Source organism: Saccopteryx bilineata, chromosome 2, assembly GCF_036850765.1.
Source record: "Saccopteryx bilineata isolate mSacBil1 chromosome 2, mSacBil1_pri_phased_curated, whole genome shotgun sequence".
Lineage (NCBI taxonomy): Eukaryota > Metazoa > Chordata > Mammalia > Chiroptera > Emballonuridae > Saccopteryx > Saccopteryx bilineata.
In genome coordinates, this window is record NC_089491.1 from 358,988,317 (window position 1) to 359,013,555 (window position 25,239).

Here is a 25,239-nt window from a genome sequence, read left to right on the forward strand (position 1 = left end):
AGCTTTTCCACCAGCCTCCTCATAACTGATTTCCCAGTTGTTGTGACTCAGAAACTCAGACCAAGCAAGACTCTGGGACCTGGGTTTTTTTTTTTTTTTTTTTTTTTTTTGTATTTTTCTGAAGCTGGAAACGGGGAGAGACAGTCAGACAGACTCCCGCATGCGCCTGACCGGGATCCACCCGGCACGCCCACCAGGGGGTGATGCTCTGCCCACCAGGGGCGACTCTCTGCCCACCAGGGCGTCGCTCTGCTGCGTCCAGAGCCACTCTAGCGCCTGGGGCAGAGGCCGAGGAGCCATCCCCAGCACCCGGGCCATCTTTGCTCCAATGGAGCCTTGGCTGCGGGAGGGTAAGAGAGAGACAGAGAGGAAGGAGGGGGGGGGGGTGGAGAAGCAAATGGGCGCTTCTCCTATGTGCCCTGGCCGGGAATCGAACCCGGGACCCCCGCACGCCAGGTTGACGCTCTACCACTGAGCCAACCGGCCAGGGCCGGGACCTGGTTTTTGAGGCCTGTGACCTCTGAGTCATTCTCTTCTAGGCACACTCGGGTTGCCACCAGCATCTGTACAGTCTGAGGCCTAGAATCTAAGAAATGACTCCAGGGTGTGCACAGGGAGTTGGACGAGCAGCCTCGCATACTATTCTGACAAATCTGGGGCATAAACCGGCTGGGCAGATCTGCAATCGCCTCATGGGTGACTAGAACAGGATCTAACTTTTCTGGGCAGAACTCTAAAGAGGTCGAGCCATCCCTGCGTCTCGTACATCACAGTGTGAGGACACAAGAGGAGGCGAATTAACGTTAGGGCTCCTGGGTGAAAGGGCATGCATCCTTTCCTCGTCGTTAGTGGAAGGGATGACGCCATTGTGAGCATACTCAAGATGGTGGGCTCCGCGCCTGCACCGGGGTTGGAGGAGGTGGGCGGGCAGTGCGGTGCGAGGCGCGAGGCCGAGGCGCGAGGTGCAAGGTGCGCCTGCGCAGGTTCGAGGCGCGCCTGCGCACAGTTTAACTCCCCCTGCTCCAGTACAGCTGTGGTAGCTGACTGGGCAGTCTCAGGACAACCGTTGACTGAGGCGTCGGAACCTGAGCGGAAGAATTACGTATGGTGTTGGTTAGGCGAGCCAAAAAGGGAAAGGCTGTGTTGTCCTTAGTTACCAAACTGTCCCATTCCCTGATTGAGGGGAGGATGCTGGAAGAGAGCCTAAGCCCTGACTGGAACCCCTTTCCCGCTTTCCCGCCCTCCTCCAACGACCATCGAAACGCGCCCCCCTGGCCTCCCTCTGAGGCCGCGGGCTTCTGGGGCGCTCTGCGCGCCGGTGCGCACTCGGGCTTGTAGATTGAGCACACATTTTGCTCATCGACCTCGCCAACCACATTAACGCCATTCGGGTCCAGTTGGAAGCTGGGGTGGGGGTAACTCGGAGTCCCTGTCCCCGGGTCAGTGGTCCAGGGGGACGGAGTTGCACTTCTCTTTGTTTATGTATTTTGTTTGCGTGATACTCAAACAAAATGGCCCCCGTAGGCATCCTCTGGGTTTGGGGTGTGAGTTGCATCGGTGTTTCTGTGCTGAGAGAACATCTCTCAGGCTCTCTTTTGGTTTCTAGAGTAGCGTTAAGATGTTTTTCTGAAGGACCTAACTCAATCCAGCTTCAAGCCCAAGATAGGAAACAAAGTAGAATCCGTCCCTGCCCTTCTGTTTCCCAACTTTTCTTTCTTTCTTTTTTTGTATTTTTCTGAAGCTGGAAACAGGGAGAGACAGTCAGACAGACTCCCGCAAGGCCCGACCGGGATCCACCCGGCACGCCCACCAGGGGCGACGCTCTGCCCACCAGGGGGCGATGCTCTGCCCACCGGGGGGCGATGCTCTGCCCCTCCAGGACGTCGCTCTGCCGAGACCAGAGCCACTCTAGCGCCTGGGGCAGAGGCCAAGGAGCCATCCCCAGCGCCCGGGCCATCTTTGCTCCAATGGAGCCTTGGCTGCGGGAGGGGAAGAGAGAGAGAGAGAAAGGAAGGAGGGGGGAGGGGTGGAGAAGCAAATGGGCGCTTCTCCTATGTGCCCTGGCCGGGAATCGAACCCGGGTCCCCCCGCACGCCAGGCCGACACTCTACCTCTGAGCCAACCGGCCAGGGCCCCAACTTTTATTTCTATAAAAGATATTTGGAGCATCCACCTGGACTGCAGAGGTCGCCGGTTCAAAACCCTGGGCTTGCCTGGGCAGGGCACATACAGGAGTTGATGCTTCCTTCTCCTCCCCCCTTCTCTCTCTCTCTTTCTCTCTTTCCTCTAAAATGAAAAAAAAAAAATTGGAAATCGATATCTACCTTGGTATGATTTGCATTATTACTTAGCTGTGTTCACGTCTCTCTGCCTCACTGGGTGGTGAACGCGGGAGCAGAAATTATTTAGGTTTGCATCTTGCCTTTTCACACGATAAAGGAAGAGTTTGTTGAATTAAATTGGGATTGAAACATACAGGGGTGGGCAAACGTGGGCTTGCAGTTGCGTGGCGCCATTCTTTTGAGTTAATAAATAAATCTATTGACATGATCATAAGCTGAGTGTCTTTTTAACGACTGTAGACCCATTTTTTGCCCACCCCTGAATGAGGAAGCTAAACATGGGGAAAAAAATTACAACAAATCCTGTTAAGAGAAAAAGAAAACAAACTTGTTTCAGTTGTTGAGGTTGTAGAAAGTGAGAGGAGACATTGTTTCAGTTATTCTGGATATTAAGTGAGGCGGCAGTCTTTGGTATGATGTAATCTAGAGATCTCTAAACTAGTGACCAGAGCAGATGATTGGCTCAGTGTTTTAACGTGAGAGACAGCATGCTCTCCCATGGCCAGCGGTTACAGTCCCTTTCTCTCTACCGTGCTCAGGTTCAGAATTATGCTTGTTGTAGGCCATTACTTCCAAAATAAATTGCATAGTGTGACATTCTCACACATTTAGGAAGCAAAGTTGTAGCCACCCTAGTCTTTACTTACTTCTGACTTGAAAAAAGTGGTTTATATTGTTCATTTTAACTCAGGAAACAAAAGACTCTGTTTTATACCTTAATTTCAGTAATTACTAGGCTAAGAATTTGAATATGTTACAATCTGAGTGAGGCATTTCTTTCTTTGAAGGTTTGGTCAGATAGCTTCGTGTTGTAAATCTGAAGTGCTAAAGAAAAGTTACAGACTTTGATATTGAAGGAAATGAAGAGAAACCTAAATGAAAATTCAACGCGAAGTACAGCAGGTATTGAACAACTTTTCATTTTAAAATTTCCTGTCATTTTATACTATGTAAAGCTTGATGGAACATTTTGGAAGGAACTTTAAAAAAGATTGAACATGTAGTAGTCTAGCCTATTCTTTACTGTTTAGGTCCAAGGAAATAAAGTAACTTAAGGCAAAACAATAACTTAAGGTAAAATCACACTTGCCTGGATTTACTGTAGTTCTTCCTATAAACTGTACATGCTTAAGATGTTCTGTGCTTTTAGGCTGAAAACAAAGCAATAGATTTATTTTTTTTATGTATTTGTGACTTATGTAAAGTATATCCAGAAGTACTTCTGTCTCCCTAACAGTTTCCCCTACCATTTCTGCTTCTCAATTTATTAGTAAAAGGGCAAGAATGAAGAGAACCCGGGATTGTTGATAATGGACAATGAAGATAACAATAGCTATTATTTACTGTGGATGTACTGTATTTTAGACATTTAATTACATGTAGTAATGTATTTAATCTTTATACCAGCCCTTTGAGATAAGCATTATTACTGTCATCCTTGTTTTCCAGATGAGAAACTAAGGCACAAAGAGACTGTTAAATAAATGACTTACGAAGTGGCAGACACAGGATTTGAACCTAGGGATCTGACTCTGGAGTTCATACTCTTAATCACTATATTATTCTACCTCTCAGTATATGTCATATTGGCATAAGTACTTTAAGGAAATTGCCCGAGTTTATACTATGAAGTTGTATGTAATTCCACCTTACTTTGAAGTTGTAATTCCAGCCCAGGAAGTCTGACTCCGGAGCCCACATCATTTCATTAGACAGTTATCACAGAGTCTATATTCTCCTACAGTACAAGTTTTGATGAATCATCTAGAATATGACATAGTGGCAAGATATCCAAACTGAGATTTAGGAAGCTTGGGTCCTATCCAGGTTCTTACACTGTGGCAGTGTGCAGGCTTTTAAGACCTTTTTTCTCTGAGATCATTTCTAGTTTTATTGTTTATAAATTCTGACTTTTGGCTTGATTTGAGATCCCAGGTCTCTTACCTGGAGGGTATGGGAGTAGTATTTATTCTCTCTTGGATTTATCACTCTTAAGTCATTATCAAAATAAGCCACAGAAAATGTGCATTACAGATACCTGGAGTGCTTGTTAAAGTTGCAGAGGTTTGGCTTCCAAACCAAATCTATAGAAATAAAATCTATGATATTGGGGTCTAGGAAGTGACATGCTAACCACAATTCCAGTTAAATCTTAGTCAAACTAAAGTTTGAGAACCATGGCCCTAAAGCATGTGCTAGCAGAGTCTAAAGAGTGAATAGGGTTTTGGAAAGCATGGGTCAAATCTGATTCTCCCTCTCCTCTTTCGTACTGAAGGCCTCCCTCCAGCTGATATGGAGGAGTCAAGCGTAGGTGGGAAATAAGGAAACAAAAAGTAGATTTGGAAAGCATTGGGGGATGAAGGAGAAGGTGGGAATTACTTCTAAATAAGAAGAATTAAGGCAATGTTAACAGAACAAAAAAGGAGTTTTTACAAAATAGAAACAGACTTATAGATAAATAGAAAAGATTGATGGTTGCCAGAGGGGAGGTGGTTTGTGGGGCAGGTAAAAAGGTGAAGGGATTAGGAAGTAACAGTTGGTATTTACAAAATTGTCACAGGGGTGCAAAGTGCAGCATAGGGAATATAGTCAATAATATTGTAATATGGTCCTAGGTGGGTACTTGAAATATTGAGGTGACCACTGTGTAGAGTACATGATTGTCTAACCACTATGTATAGACCTACACCTAAAACTAACACAAAGTAACATTGACTGTAAACTGAAGTTGAAAAATAAAATTTTTAAAAAGGAGTTTTTAGAGAAGAAAATGAGGCTATTTAGGATCTTAAAAATAATGTAAGAATCATCCAAAGATATGGAAATATATATAATGAATATAAAATTAACATACAAATTATTTTATAACTAGATCTATTTTCTTATTATATACTAATTTATTGGAACATTCAATTTAGGCTGCTTGCCTGTACCATTGTTCAATCAGAAAAAGAGGAATAGACAGCCACTAACTTGCAATCCACTTAAAAATGATCCAGATTTCAGTACTACTTCTGACCGTTATGACTTCCCTCCTCCACCAACAGGTAAGAAAATAAAGTGAAAACTTTCAGAAAATGAGAACTATGATTATAGAAAGTTACCATTTTCATTTCATTATAATGGAAATAGAAAGTTTATGTTTTTCTTCTTTCCATTATCCAAATATGGGGATTACAAGGCTCTTTCTGAACATTCCAGTATGGTAGTTTGAGTTTCCTTGTCTATAAGGATGGTTTAGCATTTTAAATGGAATATCTTGGGTCTGGAGCCTTTGTTCTAATGAAGTAGTAACCTAATAATTATAAAGAATATTTTCCCTTTTTAAAGATACATATGAATATTGTGACTTAGACATTTGGTGCTAAAGAATGAAGAAACGTGGCCCTGGCTGGTTGGCTCAGTGGTGGAGTGTCAGCCCCACATGTGGAAGTCCCGGGTTCAATTTCCAGTCAGGGCACACAGGAGAAGTGACCATATTCTCCCCCCATCTCTTTCTTCTCCTCCCACAGCCACGGCTCAAATGGTTTGAGCAAAGTTGGCCCTGAACACTGAGGATGGCTCTATGGCATTGCTTCAGGCACTAAAATAGCTTGGTTGCCAAGCAAAGGAGCAGCAGCCCAGACAGGCAAAGCATCGCCTAGTCAGGGCGCATGCAGGAGTCTGTCTGTGCCTCCCCACCTCTCACTTAATAATAATAAAAAAAGAATGAAGAAACATAAGTTGCCTTAGGAATAAGTATGCATGGGAACACAGGAAAAATGGCAAAAAGTACACCTTAGGAAGGGTAGAAGCCCAGGAATTTCTAATGCTTGGCCTTAGTCTTATTTTCTCTTATAGTATTTTTGTCTTTCTTTATTGGCTTTGTACTCTCCTCCAGTTGGCATCCAGCTGGACTAGTTGATTTCCACTAGCACATGACCTAAATTGCCCTTTTTGGGAGTTAATATAACTTTTAGTTCTAGTTCTCAGAGCCCATTATTAACTTTCTTCTATACCTCTTGATTCAAATTCTAGGGACAGCCTTTGGTTCAGCTCATCTTTTTAAGTGAGGTTACTAAAATACTGGTTTAGCTTTATGTTTAGGCCTCTCATCTCTGAAACAGTTAGCTATGGTGTTGAGTCTTGAAAGGTCTTAAAGTTTATTGACTTTTTACTTTGGAAGAAGGCATGGACAGGAAGACATTCTGCAATATACTTGGAAAAAAATTAAAATATACTTGGAACATGCTAGTTTTATACATTAACCTTTTTCTGGGCACACTTTAAAAATCTTTTAATAGGCTCTTACACAACTAGAATTTTAAAATCAATCACTCTCTTTCTCTCTCAATACTTGTATTGTTAATTTTATGCAGTGTTCAACTATAGACCTTAATCTACTTCTAAATTTATTTAGAATTATTTTGTTTTCTTCTACATTTGAGGAATTTGAAGTATGAATTTTATATTATTCCCATTTTTATGGATATTCCTAAGTGGACATTTGTCCAATCATCCTCTCCCATTTAAAAAATTCTTCATAAATATTTTTATAAGTAGCATAATGTTGACCTTGAAAAATCACAACAATTTGAGCTGCTCCACAGGGAAGTGTGCATCCTCTTCAAGTACTGTACTTTACAGGCTCTGACCAGGGTAACTGGCAGAGATAGAATAAGATTCTTGTTTTGGGTGAGTGAACTAGATCTGTGTTTTTGAAATTTTTGTGTTGATCCATTAGGTTGGGAAACAACCAATCTTAAAAAAAAAAAAAGAAGAAAATAGAGTCGAATAGAAGATATTAGAATGTATCAAACATAGTAAGAATAAGAATTGATAGTGAAATTTTATGTTCTTTCTCCCCTCCCACACACACATGCACACCACACATATATATGTTCTGAGTTATGATGTATTTCTTGCTGTGGGTTGGGATAAAAATGTTTAAGAAACATTACACTGAATTCATGTTACAGAATACAAGGTACTATACTAGGACTGATTGTGGAAAAGATTCAGATGAAACTATTACCTTTGTTTTTTTTTTTTTTCTTTTCATTTTTCTGAAGCTGGAAACAGGGAGAGACAGTCAGACAGACTCCCGCATGCGCCTGACCGGGATCCACCCGGCACGCCCACCAGGGGCGAAGCTCTGCCCACCAGGGGGCGATGCTCTGCCCATCCTGGGCGTCGCCATGTTGTGACCAGTGCCACTCTAGTGCCTGAGGCAGAGGCCAAGGAGCCATCCCCAGTGCCCGGGCCATCTTTGCTCCAATGGAGCCTTGGCTGTGGGAGGGGAAGAGAGAGACAGAGAGGAAAGCGCGGCGGAGGGGTGGAGAAGCAAATGGGCACTTCTCCTGTGTGCCCTGGCCGGGAATCGAACCCGGGTCCTCCGCACGCTAGGCCGACGCTCTACCGCTGAGCCAACCGGCCAGGGCACCTTTGTTTAAAATACAATAGGGAAGCCTGACCAGGTGGTGGCACAGTGGATAGAGTGTCGGCCTAGGATGCAGAGGACCCAGGTTTGAAACCCTGAGGTTGCTGGCTTGAGCACAGGCTTACCCGCTTGAGCGCAGGGTTGCTGGCTTGAGCACGAAATCATAGGCATGAAAGGTCGTGGGCTTGAAGCCCAAGATTGCTCACTCCCTCTGCTGTAGCCCCCGTTCAAGGCATATATGAGAAAGCAGTCAATGAACAACTAAGGTGCCACATGAAGAATTGATGCTTCTTGTCTCTTTCCTTACCTGCTTGTCTGTCTCTCTTTTTAAGCGAGAGAGACAGAGACTCTGTCTCTCTCGCTTAAAAAAATACTATAGGGAAGAAAGACATTTATAAAAATTAATAAGGCAGGCTGTGAGAAATTCCACAACAAAGTGCTGTTGAAAACAAGTCCATATTTTTAAGTTCTTCAAGCTTTCAACCATCAAATAAGTATGAAATAATTATTTTAAAATGCTACCTATTTTACTTTTTTTTCCCTGTTACTTGTATCTTTTGAGATTGGGCCTGGGAAGCAATGAATCCAGAGGTGCCGACTTTAATGAAAACCATGAACACAGGGTATGTAGGAAAATATACATGAATGAATGTGTTCCTGAGTAATATTATTCTTCTTTGTGTATTTTACATTTCTGAATTTGGAAACAAACTATTAATATTTAATAAGATGTTTCCTTGAAAGGCAAATACCACATTCAGTTTCTCATCCCTCGAGAAGTCAAGATTCTATGTCTAAATCTAGTCAAGTAAATACTGAAAGGAGCAAGAGTGGTTGGAGGTGAGTCTACTTAAGATTTTTTTCTTTTTCTGTTCCTTCTTTTCTTTTCCCTTTCTTCTTAATTCCCCCTCTCCTTCATCTTTTTCTCCTTAAAATTACATTTAGGAAATTTCTATACTTAGTAACAACTATAGCAATATTAGCTACATTTTATAAAAGAAGTTAAGAAAACCTCAGGTAAATTTATCAGTGTCTAGGTTTCCAAAGAATTCTTCAGATCATAATGAAATTTCTCCTAATATTTATCATCATGAATTTATGATTTTGCTATGGATTATTTGTGATCTAATTGACAATAAATAGGCAAAGAGTCAGGGATAAGTATATCTTAATGTTGAGTATATTTAGAAATTGAGAACCAAATTCAGTGCTTAATCTTACTCTACTTAGTAAGATTGTCAGCTCCAAGGTAAATAGAATGAAATAAGAAAGATGGAAACTGAAAGACATATGCCTTTGCAGTGGTAGGAGCTCAAGAAATGAAGAGGATTGTCGAGGACGATTGGGAGGGTACTTCTGGGTCATTGCCATAAGCATCTAAGTTTAATGTCTAAATATAAAAAAAATGAATAGGTAGAAAAAGGGAGATGGATTATTTTTAGGTTGGATTTTAGTATTCTTGGGTAAGTGGTTACTACTGAAGGACATAATTTGGGGAACAAAGTATTGCAGAACCAGTACTAAACATATACTAGTCATTGTTTAGTGCTTTGATGTTCTTTTAATAATCCTACAACATTTGACACTAGAATCTATGTAAACACAATAAATTAAAATCAATCAACAACAAAAAAAATCCTACAACAACCCTGTGAAGTTAATATTAAAAGGGGGAAACTTTTAGTAAAATGGTTAATAAATACATCAAAAACAATATATTATTTTTAAATGAGTTTTGTTTTTATTAGTTATATTAGTTTCCTCAGGACCAGTCAGTTACTTTCTTCAGGACCAGGGCTTGAAATTAGGCCTATTAATGGCCTTGGGATGGTTTTTGGAGACCTAGATTCAGCTGCAGGTACTAAGAGAAAGTCCAATCTGACAGGCATTAGACAGAAATTAGATAACGGATGTAATCTGGACAGCTGCCCAATATTAGATATTACAGTTTGAAATAAAAGGCAATCTGTCAGACAGTTGGAATGTAACAACAAAAATCCAGGAATAGAAAACATTTGAAAACCCAAGTAGGCAGTGTGTAATCTGTGGAGCTTCTTTTATCTGGTTCTATGCTTTGGTTCAGAATCAAGGTTTTACCTTCACATGCATCTACCCTCAACTACAGCCTGTTTTGGGGGATCTTGTTGACTACCTGGACCTTATCTTTGTCCCCAAGGAGAAGGAACTGAGTGGAACACTGTTCCTTGCCTTGCTCAGGAGCCACTACAATTTTTTTTTTTTTTTTTTATAATTTTATTTTTTTAATGGGGTGACATCAATAAATCAGGATACATATATTCAAAGATAACAAGTCCAGGTTATCTTGTCGTTCAATTATGTTGCATACCCACCACCCAAAGTCAGATTGTCCTCTGTCACCTTCTATCTTGTTTTCTTTGTGCCCCTCCCACCCCCTATCCCTCTCCCATTCCCCCCTCCCCCCCGTAACCACCACACTCTTATCAATGTCTCTTAGTTTCACTATTATGTCCCACCTACGTATGGAATAATACAGTTCCTGTTTTTTTCTGATTTACTTATTTCGCTTCGTATCATGTTATCAAGATCCCACCATTTTGCTGTAAATGTTCCGATGTCATCATTTCTTATGGCTGAGTAGTATTCCATAGTGTATATGTGCCACATCTTCTTTATCCAGTCATCTATTGATGGGCTTTTTGGTTGTTTCCATGTCCTGGCCACTGTGAACAATGCTGCAATAAACATGGGGCTGCATGTGTCTTTACGTATCAATGTTTCTGAGTTTTGGGGATATATACCCAGTAGAGGGATTGCTGGGTCATAAGGTAGTTCTATTTTCAGTTTTTTGAGGAACCACCATACTTTCTTCCATAATGGTTGTACTACTTTACATTCCCACCAACAGTGTATGAGGGTTCCTTTTTCTCCACAGCCTCTCCAACATTTGCTATTACCTGACTTGCTAATAACAGCTAATCGAACAGGTGTGAGGTGGTATCTCATTGCCGTTTTGATTTGCATTTCTCTAATAGCTAAAGAAGATGAGCATCTTTTCATATATCTGTTGGCCATTTGTATAGGAGCCACTACAATTTAGGCCTGTGGTCTAGTTGGGATAGGGAGGGTGTGGCTGAGCTGGATTGGCTGCTGAAGCAGTACTGTGTGTGGGCATGATCTCCCAGGGTTTGTCCAGGAGAGGAGTACCTTCTGAGCAAAAATTTTGGGGGAAGTTACAGATGTGCTGTTACCAATAAGGAGTTGTGAAGCTGAAAGAAACTTTTCTAAACTATGAATAAAAAAAGTAATTTCCACAGTCATGAGAGATGGAAGACAAAATTGTTACTGTTCTTTCTCTTGAAAATAAAACTGCTGTTACACAAAGAGGTGATTAGTGCACAACAAATGTCTTATAGAGATGTATCAAGCAGTTAATTAATATTAATACTAACAATATTTTTCCTGGATATTGTCATGCTTGTGGGTTTTATCAACTTTTAAAGTTCTGAAATTATTTCTTTTCTCATTATTTTCATACCTAATTTTGCACCTAATTTACTTAAGAAGGCTCCCCAAATTATATAAGCTTCAGGCCCCATACCATTTGTATTTGTCCATGGTCACTAGGGAACCTAAACCTTTTATTTTTTGGATTATTTTCCCTAACAAGGGATGGCTTGTATTGTTTGCTCTTTTGTGACATTTTCAGGAAAACTATTTAGAAATAAGATTTTGTGATTTGTATTAGTTTTTCCCCTGTGGCACTGTTAACTAGCCAGCTCAGAAATTATACTTTTAATTTCTCATTATAATATTGTGTTCTTATAAGCTGATACAACCCATTTATATTAATGTTACTAGTAAAATGCTGCAACAGATTCATAAGTAGGGCTTTTAAGTCATGTAATAAAAGTACAAAGTTTCTAACCAAATAACTAGCTAACTGGCCTATATTTATTTTTGTGCTTTAAAATTACTGACAAGCCATTAGTTTTATTTTGTAGAAAACTGAAAAATAAATATGTAAAGAAGTAAGCAAAATTTCTCAAAATCTTACTACTTGTGGACAACCACTGTTATGTGAAGGCTTGTATAATTTAAAAATAATACTTTATGCCCTGGCTGGGTGGTTCAGTGGATAGAGCATTGTCCTGGTGCACTGAGGTCTCAGGTTTGATCCTGAGTTAGGGCACAAACAAGAAGCAACCAGTGAGTGCACAACTAAATGGAACAACTCTCCCTCCTGCCCCTCAAATCAATGGGAAATTTTTAAAAAAGTACTTTATAGCACTGGACTCTGAGTTGGGAAACTAGGATTCTCTGGGTTCTGGATTGTCGGTAACTTTCTGTTTGACTTTGGACAAGTTACTTCCTCCCTAAGGGTTAGTTTCCTCACCTGAAAAGAGAGATATAATATATTGTAGGGTTGTGATGTTGTATTTGGAATTTCTAACCAGTCAGTAGTTACAGAGTAGCTTATAAGCCACAAATTGCCATATAAATACTTTTTAATTACTAATTTTTTAATTAAGAAAAAGTATTTGGAAACAAAAACTAATACTAATTAAAAAAAACTATTACAGCTACAGAGATGACAACAAAAATACCAGCTTGAAAACTTGGGAAAGAAATGATTTTAGACCTCAGTACAGAAGATTAAACCTAGTGGCCAAAGATGGAATAAATTCTTCTCCAGTGAGTTTGGGAGTGCAAGAACAGAAACAATTAAGAATATCTCAACTTCCTAACTCATCTCACCAAAGAGAATGTGAAGTACTCAGACAATCGTATTCATCAAAAATATCTGGCTCCACAATGAGAAGTCTAGACAAAAACAGTGCATTACAGCCTTTTAAGCCCAATTTCCAACAAAATCAATTTAAGAAGAAAATGTTAGATGATATTCCTGAAGAAAAAACTCTCAAGGTAATCTTTTAATAATGAATTATTTACATTTTTGTATTTACATGTAAAAGTGAGATAAATATTTAGAGAATTACAGAGATAAGAATATTTGAAATCAATCCCATGGCATGCATTACTCGATTAGCACAAATATCCAGGTTCATGGGAGTGGGTGAATGTTAGCTTCCAAGATCTCTTTAGAGGTTGTGAATGACTGCTCCTTTTCATATTTGCTTTAGAGTGTCCTACTCGGTTCTGAATTTCACAATAATTGAGATGTTGACAGTTTGTCCATTGCTTGCAGAAACTATCCAAGCTCTTCATATGTCAGTCTGCAATTTTTTAACAAGGGTCAGCAAACTTTCTGTAAAGGGGCATAGATAGTATTTCTGGCTTTATGGGCCATATGGTCTCTTTTGCAACTACTCAACTATACCACTCAACTCTGCCATTGTAGCTTAAAATCAGCCATAGACAATACATAAATGGAGGGGTGTGGCATATTCCAATAAAAATTTACAAAAACAAACAACAGGTTAGATTTGGACCACCAGTTTGCTGACTTTTGCTCTATAATCTGGTCTTATTTTACCTTTCCAGCTACATGTTCTACTTTTTTCTAATTCTCCAATGTATTTGCCATTTTCAGACTATTTACAATTCTCTAAATATGCTATGTACTCTACAGGACTCTGCTTCGACTTATATTCTTTTCTATAGCTGTTCTTCCTTCAGCCTTAGTTCTTCCCTCCACTCCTCACTGTAAATGTTCTTTCTTTGTAAATGTGTTTTATATATCTTGTGTGCTGGTTGTTTGCTATCTTCCCTACCCCCCCCCTCCCCGGGTTCAGTAGATTGTTTACTCTCTGTCCTTCTCTGTGCTTGGGAAGGCTGACACATACTACATAGTGCAACATCCTGGGATCCCTTAGCTGACTTCTGTTAGGGGTCAGCCAGTGAGAATCACTGGCAGGACATCAAAGGGTAGGTTTTTTTCCCTATGCTCTCCCTGCTTAAATGTAGTGTCACAGGCAGTAGCTGTATCCCTCCATCATACAGCTCCTCCAGTTTTCACAGGTTTGCTCATTTTATTTCTTCCCCTTGTCCTTTCAGCCTAGGAGCGGTAGAAATTTTGTGTGAGTTTTTGAGTGCTTAAGTGCCTTACGTTTGTTCTGCCCATATGTATGTAAGCAGTCTTTTCAGTAAGCCATCTGAAGTAAATTTTATTTTTTTCTGAAAGTTGACTAAAATAGCATGTTTCACAATGATTCTCAATCTTATATTTTCTTGTAAATACATAAGAATGATGTGACATAGTCACCTTAATAACAGTGGCTCATTATGGCAGTAGTCCTAGATGCGAGGCATTCATGGTTAGGAGGGGGAGAGGGAGGCCCTGGCTGGCTGGCTCAGTGGTAGAATGTTGGCCCTGCATGTGGAAGTCCCAGGTTTGTTTCCTGGTCAGAGCACATAGGAGTAGCAACCATCTGCTTTTCCACCCCTCTCCCCCACTCTATTCCCCTCTGCAGCCATGGCTTAATGAGCAAGTTGGCCCCAGGAGCTGAGGATGGCTCCATAGCCTCACCTCAGGTGCTAAAATAGCTCAGTTGCCAAGCAATGGAGCAGCGGCTCCAGATGGGCAGAATACCAGCCCCAAATGGGGGTGGGTATTGCCTGATGGATTCTGGGCAGGGCACAAGTGGGAGTCTGTCTCTCCACCTCTCTGCCTCTCACTTGATTAAAAAAAGAAAAAAAGGAGAGGAAAGAAAGGTAATTATAGTTGAAAAATAAAGTCTCATCAAGTGTTCTTAGATATGCCCTGCCCTCACAAAGGAAAGTGCCCTCACTGCCCCCTGAAAATTAATATCTTACTTAACACATTATATTCTTAGTTGATCTTTAAAAATGCCAAACATTCCCATCTCAGGGCCTTTACACTGTTGTTCCCTCAGTCTTCATTCAACCTATTTAAAGTAATTACCCCTGTCTCTCTCTATCCTTTTTTTTTTTTCTTTCTGAAGTCAGAAGTGGGGAGACAGAGAGACAGACTCCTGCATGCGCCCAATTGGGATCCACCTGCCATGCCCACCAGGGGGTGATGCTCTTCCCATCTGGGGCATTGCTCCATTGCAACCAGAGCCATTCTAGCACCTGAGACAGAGGCCATGGAGCCATCTTCAGCATCTGGGCCAACTTTGCTCCAATGGAGCCTTGGCTGCGGGAGGGGAAGAGAGAGACAGAGAGAAAGGAGAGGGGGCGGGGTGGAGAAGCAGATGGGTGCTTCTCCTGTGTGCCCTGGCTGAGAATCAAACCCGGGACCTCCACACACCAGACCAATGCTCTACTGCTGAGCTAGCCGGCCAGGGTCTCTATCCTTTTACTCTATTTTTTAAATGTGTAAGATATATCAATTCCTGAAACTCTATTTTATATTTATTGTTTATTTTCTGAATCCCTCATTGGATGACAAAATCTATGATGGGAGATTTCCTCGTTAGCTAAAATACTTTTGGAATCAATGAATGTGTCTCATTACCCTCCTAGGGTATGAGCGCATTAAGGCAAGGCATCATATTTTATTCACTTGTATTTATCACAGGTTTGACACACAATACTTTAAAAAAATATTCAGCAAATGAATAAATGCATGAATGCCCATATAAATAATTCTCTTCTTGTCTTCAAGTGTACCCTACTTTTTTCTCCTAAAAAGTACTAATGATGGCTTTAATTTAGGAGAGTAACTACCAAAATTTTCAATAGTTATTTTACATATTTTACACATGTGCCTAAGGACCTAGAGTCTGTGCAAAGAAAGTGAAAGAGTATGATGAGAAATATGAAAGGTTTTTCTAATGCTATCATTTTATTTTTTCAAAAGGATGCTTCATTGTGTGAGTTAAAGTTTAAGGAAAAAAATAATTCTTTGAGAATTATATCTGCAGTTATTGAAAGCATGAAGTACTGGCGTGAACATGCCCCCAAAACTGTACTTCTTTTTGAAATATTGGGTAGGTATAATACTTAAGAAATACTTAAGTAATACAATTTTGACAATAATTTTGAATGGCAGTATAAATACCTAGAAGGTATTACAGAAAAATAAAATTTTGCAAAAGGAGGTTATAGTTAATTAGAATTTTCCTCAGTTCTTGGTTCTGTCATTTATTTGTGTGACTCAAGATGTATTTGGTTATTGATGGTAGTATTCTTCTGATATGGAATGTAATGTTAAAACTGGAAAGGTTCTTACAAGTAATATAACTCAACCCTTGAGGTATGTGAGAAATAGGGCAAATAATTAAACTAGTCTTAACTAAAATCGCAAAGCTAGTTAGCAAAAATGGATCTAGAATATAATTTCTTTATTCTCAATCTAGTGTTCTTTCTACTGCGTTTGGCTAAACCCGGTAATTTGTATATAAATTAAATCATATTTTAAATATTCTGAAAGAATATTTGTATAGAACTCTTTACTAATATGAGCAGCCTACAGTTAATCTGTTTTCTAAGTTAATATTTAAAAGGGAGAGAGTTTTGTAGAATGTTTCTGGAATTTGATTTTTACCTAAAATGAAGAGATAAACAAGAAGTAGAGATTCAAAACATTTTTTCAGTAGTTTCTAAGTAAAATAGATAATTTAATTTAAATTATGAATTCTAAACATACTAAAAAATTTAGAGAATATAATATCCACATACCCAGTTATAGATGTACTTGAAACCCTTGTTCATTTTTCTTCTCTAGAGATAATCATGGTGATATCTTTCTTGTTCATGCTTTTATAATTTTACTATATACATCTGATTTCATAAATTTATGGGGACCTTTTATTACTTTTTGTGATTTTAGAATACACAGCTTGTGTATTTACTGCATACTGTGTTTTTGAGATTTAGTCATTTTCTGTCCTGCCATAGTATTGTCTTCATCATCCAGTTGTGTTTTCCAGTTACGGTCTGTACAGCAGCTTCTGACTCTTTCCTTTGGGTATTAAGATGATTACTAAAGATCTCTATACCATCTATCCTTATACCACAATTTCACATTCTTCATGGCTTCTTTTGGTTGCTTTTTTCCAGAGACTAGCAAATGACACCTTGCTTATTTCTGACTGGGTAATGGGTCTATCACCTAAACCCTGCCTGTACTGTTACTGGGGAGTGGGATGCACTAATTGGTCTTAAGTCAATCTCAGGTCACTCCTGCATCTGGGGATGGGGACACATTCCATTCAAATATGACTAAGAATGGCATAGGAGAGGCCCTGGCTGGTTGGGTCAGTGGTAGAATGTCGGCCCAGTATGTGGAAGTCCCGGGTTTGATTCCCAGCCAGGGCATATAGGAGAAGTGCCCATCTGCTTCTCCACCCTTTCTCCTCTCCTTTCTCTCTATTTCTCTCTTCCCCTCCCACAGCCAAGGCTCCATTGGAGCAAAGTTGGCCTGGGCACTGAGGATGGCTCCATGGCCTCTGCCTCAGGTGCTAGAATGGCTCCAGTTGCAGTGGAGCAGGGGCAGAGCATTGCCCCCGGTAGGCATGCTGGGTGGATCCCCGTTGGGTGCATGCAGGAGTCTGACTACCTTCCCGCTTCTAACTTCGGAAAAATACAAAAGAAAAAAAAAAGAAGAAGGGCATAGGAGAGGTTTTCTAAAGGAAAATCTGGTTATTATTGGAAATGGAGACTGATCTCAAAATAACAAATGGTCACTATCAGTATTCAGTAGGTGGTTATTAAAAAATAAATAATGCTTTTATTTGATAATAATTTCCTGAGATAAACATGAATTACTATTTGCATTTTATAGATGAGACAGATTTGAAAGAATCCATCTAAAACAATTTGTTCAAATTTAGTTAAGTTGAAGAACTGGGACTCAAATGCATGCCTTCTGATTCTAATTCAATGTTTATTTTTTTCATTAAACCATGATGTTTACTATATATGTGTGCATTTTATTATTATAATGTAGTAGACTGGTCTGGGGATTTAACCATTCTAGAATACATTCTAAGAAAAAGATTCAGGTGGCCAGCTATTGTCAGTCATATGAAGTTGGCATATAACCTGTTCCTAAGTTGGAGAGGGCCAGATATTTTATTTCCCTTAGTGTAAAACAGTTTTAGAAATATCTTTCCCCCTTTAAATGTTTTCTTCATTATTGTATAGTTAAAATTATGGGAGAAGTTGGTGTGGGAATAATTACTTAAATATCAGATTTTCTTTGTTAAATTTTATCTGCATTTTATCAGTACTGATTTTTCCCTTCATTTTAATATTGTTTAGCTGTTCTTGATTCAGCTGTTACACCTGGACCATCTTATTCAAAGTCTTTTCTTATGAGAGATGGAAAGACTACTCTGCCTTGTGTATTTTATGAAATAGTGAGTATTTGTCTGAGTATTCATTATGTCAACAAAACATAAAAATGCAGACTATAATTCCATTGCAATAGAAATTCTGCTAACACTTTAGTAGTACTTAAAATGTTTTGTTTAGTTTTAGTTCTGATATTAAAGTTATTTGTTCTATTTTGAGATTTTACGGTTTTTGGAAAATGTTTTGGCTTTGCCTTTTCAGAGCTAATCTAAGATGCTTATTAAAGAAAAGGAAGCTTTTAGTAGGACTTCTAGAGATTTGGGAACATTTCTTCTCCTAATACTAAGGTTTTTTATTGAGATATAATTAATATGTATTAAAATATACAAATGAAAGTGCCATATATAATCAACCATATAGCAACTACTCAGATCAAAATAGAGAATATTTTAGAAGCATTTTGATATTTCAGAGAATGCTTTTTCAATTACCAAGAAGTTTTGACAGCTAAATTGGAATCTTACTTTAGTGTTAATTCTATACTTACTTCATTTTCTGATCATCTCAAAGGCACTGAGACCCTTATCTCTTGTCACTTTTGTGACACTTTATTATGCCTGGAAACACCTTTGAGAAGTAGCATTGATTTTTAGGTCCTGGAGACAATTTAGTATGTGTTAAATACTAATAAAGTGTCCTTTAAAAGTTCCAAAAAAAAAGAATAAAGTTTTTTGTTCAGTAAATATGGAGAGCTTATTATGTGCCAGGGGCTGTGCTAGATGCTATGGATACAAATTGGAATTGTAAGTGATAAATGGCTCTCAAAAACTTTATAATCTCAGGTAGAAAGACAGTTATACAATTGTTGGATTGTGGTATGATAAATTGTATGAGAGTGGTATGTGCAGGGTACTATAGAAACAGATAGGAAGATCAGGGAAAGATGGGAAGCATGCAGGAACCTTATTTTAGATATTTAAAGACTTCGCCCCCTCTTCGGCGGGGGGGCGAAGAGGTAGGAAGCAGTGCACACTGAATTGGAAGAGCCGTGTATTCAAAGACACGAAGCTAAGAGGGAGCCTGGATTGTTTAGGAGTCGGCAAGTAGTTCATAATTACCAGAGTGTAGAATTAGTGATTGGTTAAGGATATTGGTTCTGAATTTGGGGGAAGGCAAAGAGTGGGCTGGGTGTAAAGAAGAGGCTTGGTGATGAAGAAGGCTTGGAGTGACAAAGGACACTAGAAATCACAAGGCAGTCTGGATACCTCCTAAGACTCACATACTTACGGCATTAATTTTGAAATCAGATATGAGTTCTAGTTTACTCAATGGAATACCACCATTGAGTAAGCTGCTTAGCTTTCTGAGCTTCATTTATTTAATCTGTAAAATGGGGAGAATAATTCTTACTTTGAAAGGTTGTTTTGGAGTTTAGATGATAAAATGAATGTATAGTATCTGACATAGTAGATGATCGAGAAATAGTAATCATCAAGTTATTCATTTTGAAATATCTTGAATGCTTATTTTTCTCTAGTCTTATGAATTTTAAAAATAAACTGTATAGCAAAGTACACACTTCAACTGGACATTTCTTTCTTTCTTTCTTTCTTTTTTTTGTATTTTTCTGAAGCTGGAAACGGGGAGAGACAGACAGACTCCCGCATGCGCCCAACCGGGATCCACCCGGAACGCCCACCAGGGGGCGATGCTCTGCCCCTCCGGGGCGTCGCTCTTTTGCGACCAGAGCCACTCCAGCGCCTGGGGCAGAGGCCAAGGAGCCATCCCCAGCGCCCGGGCCATCTTTGCTCCAATGGAGCCTCGCTGCGGGAGGGGAAGAGGGAGACAGAGAGGAAGGAGAGGGGGAGGGGTGGAGAAGCAGATGGACGCTTCTCCTGTGTGCCCTGGCCGGGAATCGAACCCGGGACTGCTGCACGCCAGGCTGACACTCTACCACTGAGCCAACCGGCCAGGGCCAACTGGACATTTCTATGACGTATCACAAAGTGAACATTTACCAAGGTTAAGAAATAGAACATTGCTATTACTCAGTGCATCTTTGTGCCTTCTCCCTTTTACTACCTCTTCTGTCCTACCTAAAAGTTACCACTATCTTGACTTTTAATATCACAAATTAATTCTGCCTCTTTATAAACTTTATATAAGTAGTATCATATGGTATGTTTTATGACTTGCTTCCTTATCACTCAACCCAATGTAAGATTCATCTATGTTGTTGCATGTAGTTATAGTTCACTTATTTATATTTCTGTGTATAATGTTCTGTTGTCTGAGTATACCACAGTTTAGTTTCCTATTCTACTGTTGGTGGGCATTAGGGTTATTTCCAGATATTTTGCTATTATGAGTAATGCTCTGTGGACATTTTTGTATACTTCTTGTGCATATGCATGCATTTCTGTTGGGTATATACCTAGAAGTAAAATTGCTGCATTGTAGTGCATGTGTGTGCTACAGCAGTTATTGCTAAAGAAATTTTCCAAAGGCTTGTACCAATACTCACAATCAGTGTAGGTGGGTATAGTTTCTTTGCATTTTAATCATCACTTAGTACTGTAGTCTTTTTTTATTTTAGCCCTTTTAGTGGGTGTTTAGTGCTATCTCATTTCTCTCCAATTTCCTAGTGACTCATGAGGGTAAACACCTTATATGCGTACTGGCCATTTAGATAGCTTCTTTTGTATATATCTGTTTAGGTCTCATGTTCCTATTGAATTATTTACCTTTTTGTTATTGATGTGTAAGAGGTTTTTTAAAAAAGCTATTTTGGATACAGGTTCTTTTCCTATTATGTATATTAGAAATATTTTCTCATACTTTGTTGTTTGCTTTATGAGATTTAGTGGTGGCTTTTGAGGAACAGAAATTCTTCACTTTAATTTAGTTCTTTTAGCAATAGTCAATATTTTCCCTTATAGTTAATGTTTTTGTAACCATTAAGTGAAAGCAATCCCAGAATAATTTAAATTTACTCATGATTGAGATGATTTGATGCTGGCTGATCTTTTTCTGGTTTACTAGTCTCATTAAGGCATAACCATTTTGGGTCCCAACCCTAAGCCTGGGGTAGAAATGGGGGTGGGTACCAGAATCTCTTTTGCTTGCAGTCTCCAATTCTGTATTTTCCCCTCTCAGCCCTATGAGTCTGTCAAAAGCTCTGCTCTTAGACCCTCAGCTGTCTTGACTATATTTGACAGATACTTCAGTGGGAAAGCATTCCCAAGTATCAGGCCCATTATGGGCTCCTGCCCTTTCCTAGATGGGCTTTCTGTAATTTCTCTGCCTTGCTATCGCTGAAATCTACTAGGAGATTTCAGAGTTTCTCACCCAGCCATTCTAGTTGTTTTTAGATGAAGAGTTGGTATGAACTAACTTTCTGCCATCTACTGAAATTAGAACTCTGGCAGTCTTTTATAGAAGTAAATAATTCATTACATTGAGAATTAGTCTTTTAGGAAGCACAGCTTGCTAGCTTGTAAGAATCTCTACCCTGGTGGAGGTCTTTCCTCTGTAACAGGGCACCCATATTTGCCTAACTATCATGGTCTTGTCAACAGGGGGCCCTAAATCAGGTAAGGGAGTTTATAGCATTTTGGGGTGATTAATATTTAGTTGGTCATATAATTAGTTTTAAGAAGTTGAAATTTAGATGAAGTAATAAATGACTATTGATATTTATTTATTTATTTTTAAAACAGGATCGTGAACTTCCAAGACTGATTAGAGGCCGAGTTTATAGGTGTGTTGGAAACTATGACCAGAAAAAGAATATTTTCAAATGTGTTTCTGTTAGACCAGCATCTGTTTCTGAACAAAAAACTTTTCAAGCATTTGTCAAAATTGTAGATGCAGAGATGAGGTATTATACCAATGTAATGAATGAAATGTAATGAATGTAATTAATGAAATTTAAATAATGATAAAAGTTTACATAGTATAACTTAAAATACTTTTCTGTTACTGTTTAAATAACTATTTCCACAGTTTTATAGCTACTGTTGTTCTATATTTCACTTGTTGAATTAAAATATTTAAATTCTTTTAAATGTATAAAGAGTTTTTGAAAAATAATCTTATTGTCTTTATAAAAACAGTATATTCTCTAAAATTAAATGATCATTTCAGATATAAGTGCTCAATTTAATGGAAATGGATACTTACTTAACATGAGATAATACACAAGATACAGGTGGAGCAGACCTGAGTTTATGCAGTCAGATTGTATCTGTGTGAAGCTGGTTAGAGTCTGGGCAGAACTGGCTGGAAGAAAAATTATGTCTGAGAGAAACTGAAGTGGTGCACAGAGTGTCTGATGCAGTTCCCAAGGGAGGAATACTGCTATGGATTGCTTCAATGGTTCTATTCTACTGGAAGCTGAAATGGCCACTTGGCTGCTGAACCAACAGGCAAACAAAGGAGCTACCATACTGTCTGGGTAATTAAACCAAATTAACAGTAGAAAACTGGGTTCTCTACACAATGAGGAAAGGAAAGACCATGATGGATATCTAGGTGATTCTTTGGGGTACCACTTTGTAAAGATTAACAGAATACTATAACAACGCAATAAAGGCAATAACACTGAGGATTCTGATTCCCAAGGAATAGAGGTTGAATGTAAATAACCCCATACAGCTGAAGTGATGACCGAGGGAACATGGAACATACAGAAGAAGATTTTAATGTTAGCTATGGTCTTTGTCATCAATTGCAGGGGAAGGAAGAGATGAGTAGGAAGTAATCTGACATACCTGTAGAGTAGTAGAGGTAATGGAGGTGGCGGGGTGCTGTTAAGGGTTTTTTTAAGAGAGGTAAGAAGGTAGATGTACTTGAATGGAATGCAAATCTGGGTTTCTTTTCTATCTTGGTTTAAGGAAGAATTAAACATGATCTGGGAGAGTGTGTCTTTTCTCTTGTTCTTGTCCTTTCCATATGTCTGCATACAATTAGGGCAGAGAGTCAAATTCTTACTAGCTGCAGGTTTATCTCTTTCCTGGGGTATGATTATGGGGAAATGGGTGGTAGAGATTCTGCCACTCTGGGAATCTTTCCAGAATGTATGTCTTTTCTGGTAGTACCCTGATGGCTTCTTGCTGCCCAGAGGATAAAGCTTAAATTCCTCCACTTGAAGATGTTTTAGGATATTCACAGTCTTGTCCCTGCTTGTTTTTACAGCTTCCCCAGCCATCCTATTTCACCTCCCAAAATGTAGGCTTAAGCCTTACAGAACTTCTATCCATTAAGCAGTGTTGAAGCATCCATACATGAGCTTCTCTCCATCCCCAGCTTCCTCCAAAGCTTAGTCAGGTGTGATCAGTGACTGTAATCAACTGCTGCTCCAGGACTCTGAGAGCATTGTCCTAGAGAGATCCTGGGCAATTTGTCTTTAATGAGTTCCTCCAGGATCTAATCTCTGGCTCCAGGGTCCCTTAGGCCCACATATGTGTAGACTGGGAGATGTGAGAAGGGATGTTGCAGGCATAGGTGATGACTATAGAGGCTGTTCACATGCCTTAGCGAATAAAGGGGAGCAGTATCTCAGGCCAGGGTCCTGGAATCACCCTCCAACACACTGGTAAGTTGGGTAAAAGACAAATGAGCTAGTCTCTTAGGGTCCTTCCAACTGAAGGGTCTCGTGTTCTGCAGGTTAGTTTTTTAGGTATAATAATCCTCCTCTACCTCTCAGCCTCCCAAGATTGCTTCACATGCTAGAAACGTTTTAACTGATGTTCACCAGTTTTAATAATAGCATTCATAAGTATTGCTATGTGATATATTGCTTAAGATTGTATTCATTTAACAAAGGACATCTGGGTGAGGCAGGCATTCAAAATAGAGGGTTTTTTTTATTATTTGGAGTGTGTTTTGCCTTTTTTAAAAATTGAATTTATTGGGACCTGGAAAAAATGGCAGTGGAGTAGGCAGATGTACAGACGCCCAGCTCTCACCACCAAACTGGAATACAAATCAATTTAGGAAAAATCAGCATGAAAAACCAACTCTGAACTACAAGAACAGCTCTCAAAAACCAAGGAGCAAAGAAGAAGCCACAACAAACCTGGTAGGGAGTGTCTGAATCTCCCCTGCTTACAGGAACGGAGGGGGGGTGTGAGGCTGAGAGCCCAGAGGGGACCTCACACAAGGGAAAAGAGCAGAAACTACTGCTCACAGCCACTTGCCTGGCAACCAGAGAGCGAGGTGTGTTGAAAAGACCAGCTTATCTCCCAAGTGGAAAGGAAAGAGAGAGGGACAGACTGTGAGGGGCTAAGGAATGAAGGAGACGACCTAAAAAAGCTGACTCATCTGTGATCGAGGTGGCCATAGCTGGGAGAGGGACTGAACCTTTCACAAAACAGAGCTGAATTGCTTCTGGATCAGAGATCTCCGGACATCTATCCAGCTCCAATCAGCACAACAAGACGCAGCTGAAAACAAGAAGTGGGGAGGAGGAGCAGTAACTCAGGTCTCCATGGAGATCTGAGATACACCTCCCCCTACTGAAGCTGAGAAAACACCCTGCCCCTAGAGAGATTAGTTGGCTAAAGAGGCCTTCAGAGTCTAAGGTTACACCCATCGCATTCCTGGATACAGTTTCAAGGAAGCCCCTGCTGAGATCAGTAAACAAGACTATCACCTGTTAAGAAAACAAACAAATTAAGACTTTAAAGCTGCCCAAATCCGAAAGTGGATTACAGATAACAGCTGATACCAACCCAAGAAGACCTAGAAATAACACAACTGAAAACTGGAGGCAGACAACACCAAGCCTAGACTCAACCAAATCTACAAATAAAACACCCAAAAACAGACAATGAGAAGACAAAGAAGTGCAATCCAAATGAAACCACAAGAGACACCTTCAGGAGATGAACTGAGTGATATGGAAATAATCAAACTTCCAGATGTGGAGTTCAAAATAATGATTGTAAGGATGCTTAGGGATCTTAGAACAACAATGAATGGTCATTATGAACACCTAAATAAAGAAATAGCAAGTATAAAAAAGAATCAGTCAGAGATGACAAATACAATATCAGAAATAAAGACCACAATGGAAGGAATTAAAAACAGGATAGATAGAGCTGAGGATTGAATCAGCGAGTTGGAGGACAACTGGAATGAAGGTATGAAAGCAGAGAAGAAAAGAGAAAAGAGACTCAAAAAGTCAGAGGAAACTCTTAGAGAGCTCTGTGACAACATGAAGAGAAATAACATCTGCATCATAGGGGTTCCTGAAGAAGAAGAAAAAGAACA

At 39.6% G+C, this 25,239-nt stretch overlaps 2 protein-coding genes across 2 annotated transcripts in view; one reads left to right on the forward strand and one right to left on the reverse strand.

Annotated features, from left to right (window-relative positions):
• The window catches only part of RAP1GAP2 (RAP1 GTPase activating protein 2), a 490,286-nt gene that overhangs the window by 33,419 nt on the left and 431,628 nt on the right, over positions 1-25,239 (reverse strand). The window lies entirely within an intron of this gene.
• SPATA22 (spermatogenesis associated 22) lies at positions 3,203-21,875 on the forward strand. The gene is made up of 8 exons (XM_066255347.1): positions 3,203-3,245; positions 5,261-5,389; positions 8,324-8,384; positions 8,506-8,601; positions 12,324-12,666; positions 15,527-15,656; positions 17,932-18,029; positions 21,684-21,875. The coding sequence occupies exons 1-8, from the start codon at positions 3,203-3,205 to the stop codon at positions 21,873-21,875; spliced, it is 1,092 nt and encodes a 363-aa protein (XP_066111444.1).

Excerpts from the sequence above, each read along its gene's own strand:
- SPATA22 (XM_066255347.1), top strand. The coding sequence starts at position 3,203 with ATGAAGAGAAACCTAAATGAAAATTCAACGCGAAGTACAGCAG. Across the intron at positions 3,246-5,260 it reads TTCAACGCGAAGTACAGCAG|GCTGCTTGCCTGTACCATTG; the intron begins GTATTGAACAAC and ends CATTCAATTTAG. Across the intron at positions 12,667-15,526 it reads CTGAAGAAAAAACTCTCAAG|GATGCTTCATTGTGTGAGTT; the intron begins GTAATCTTTTAA and ends TTTTTTCAAAAG.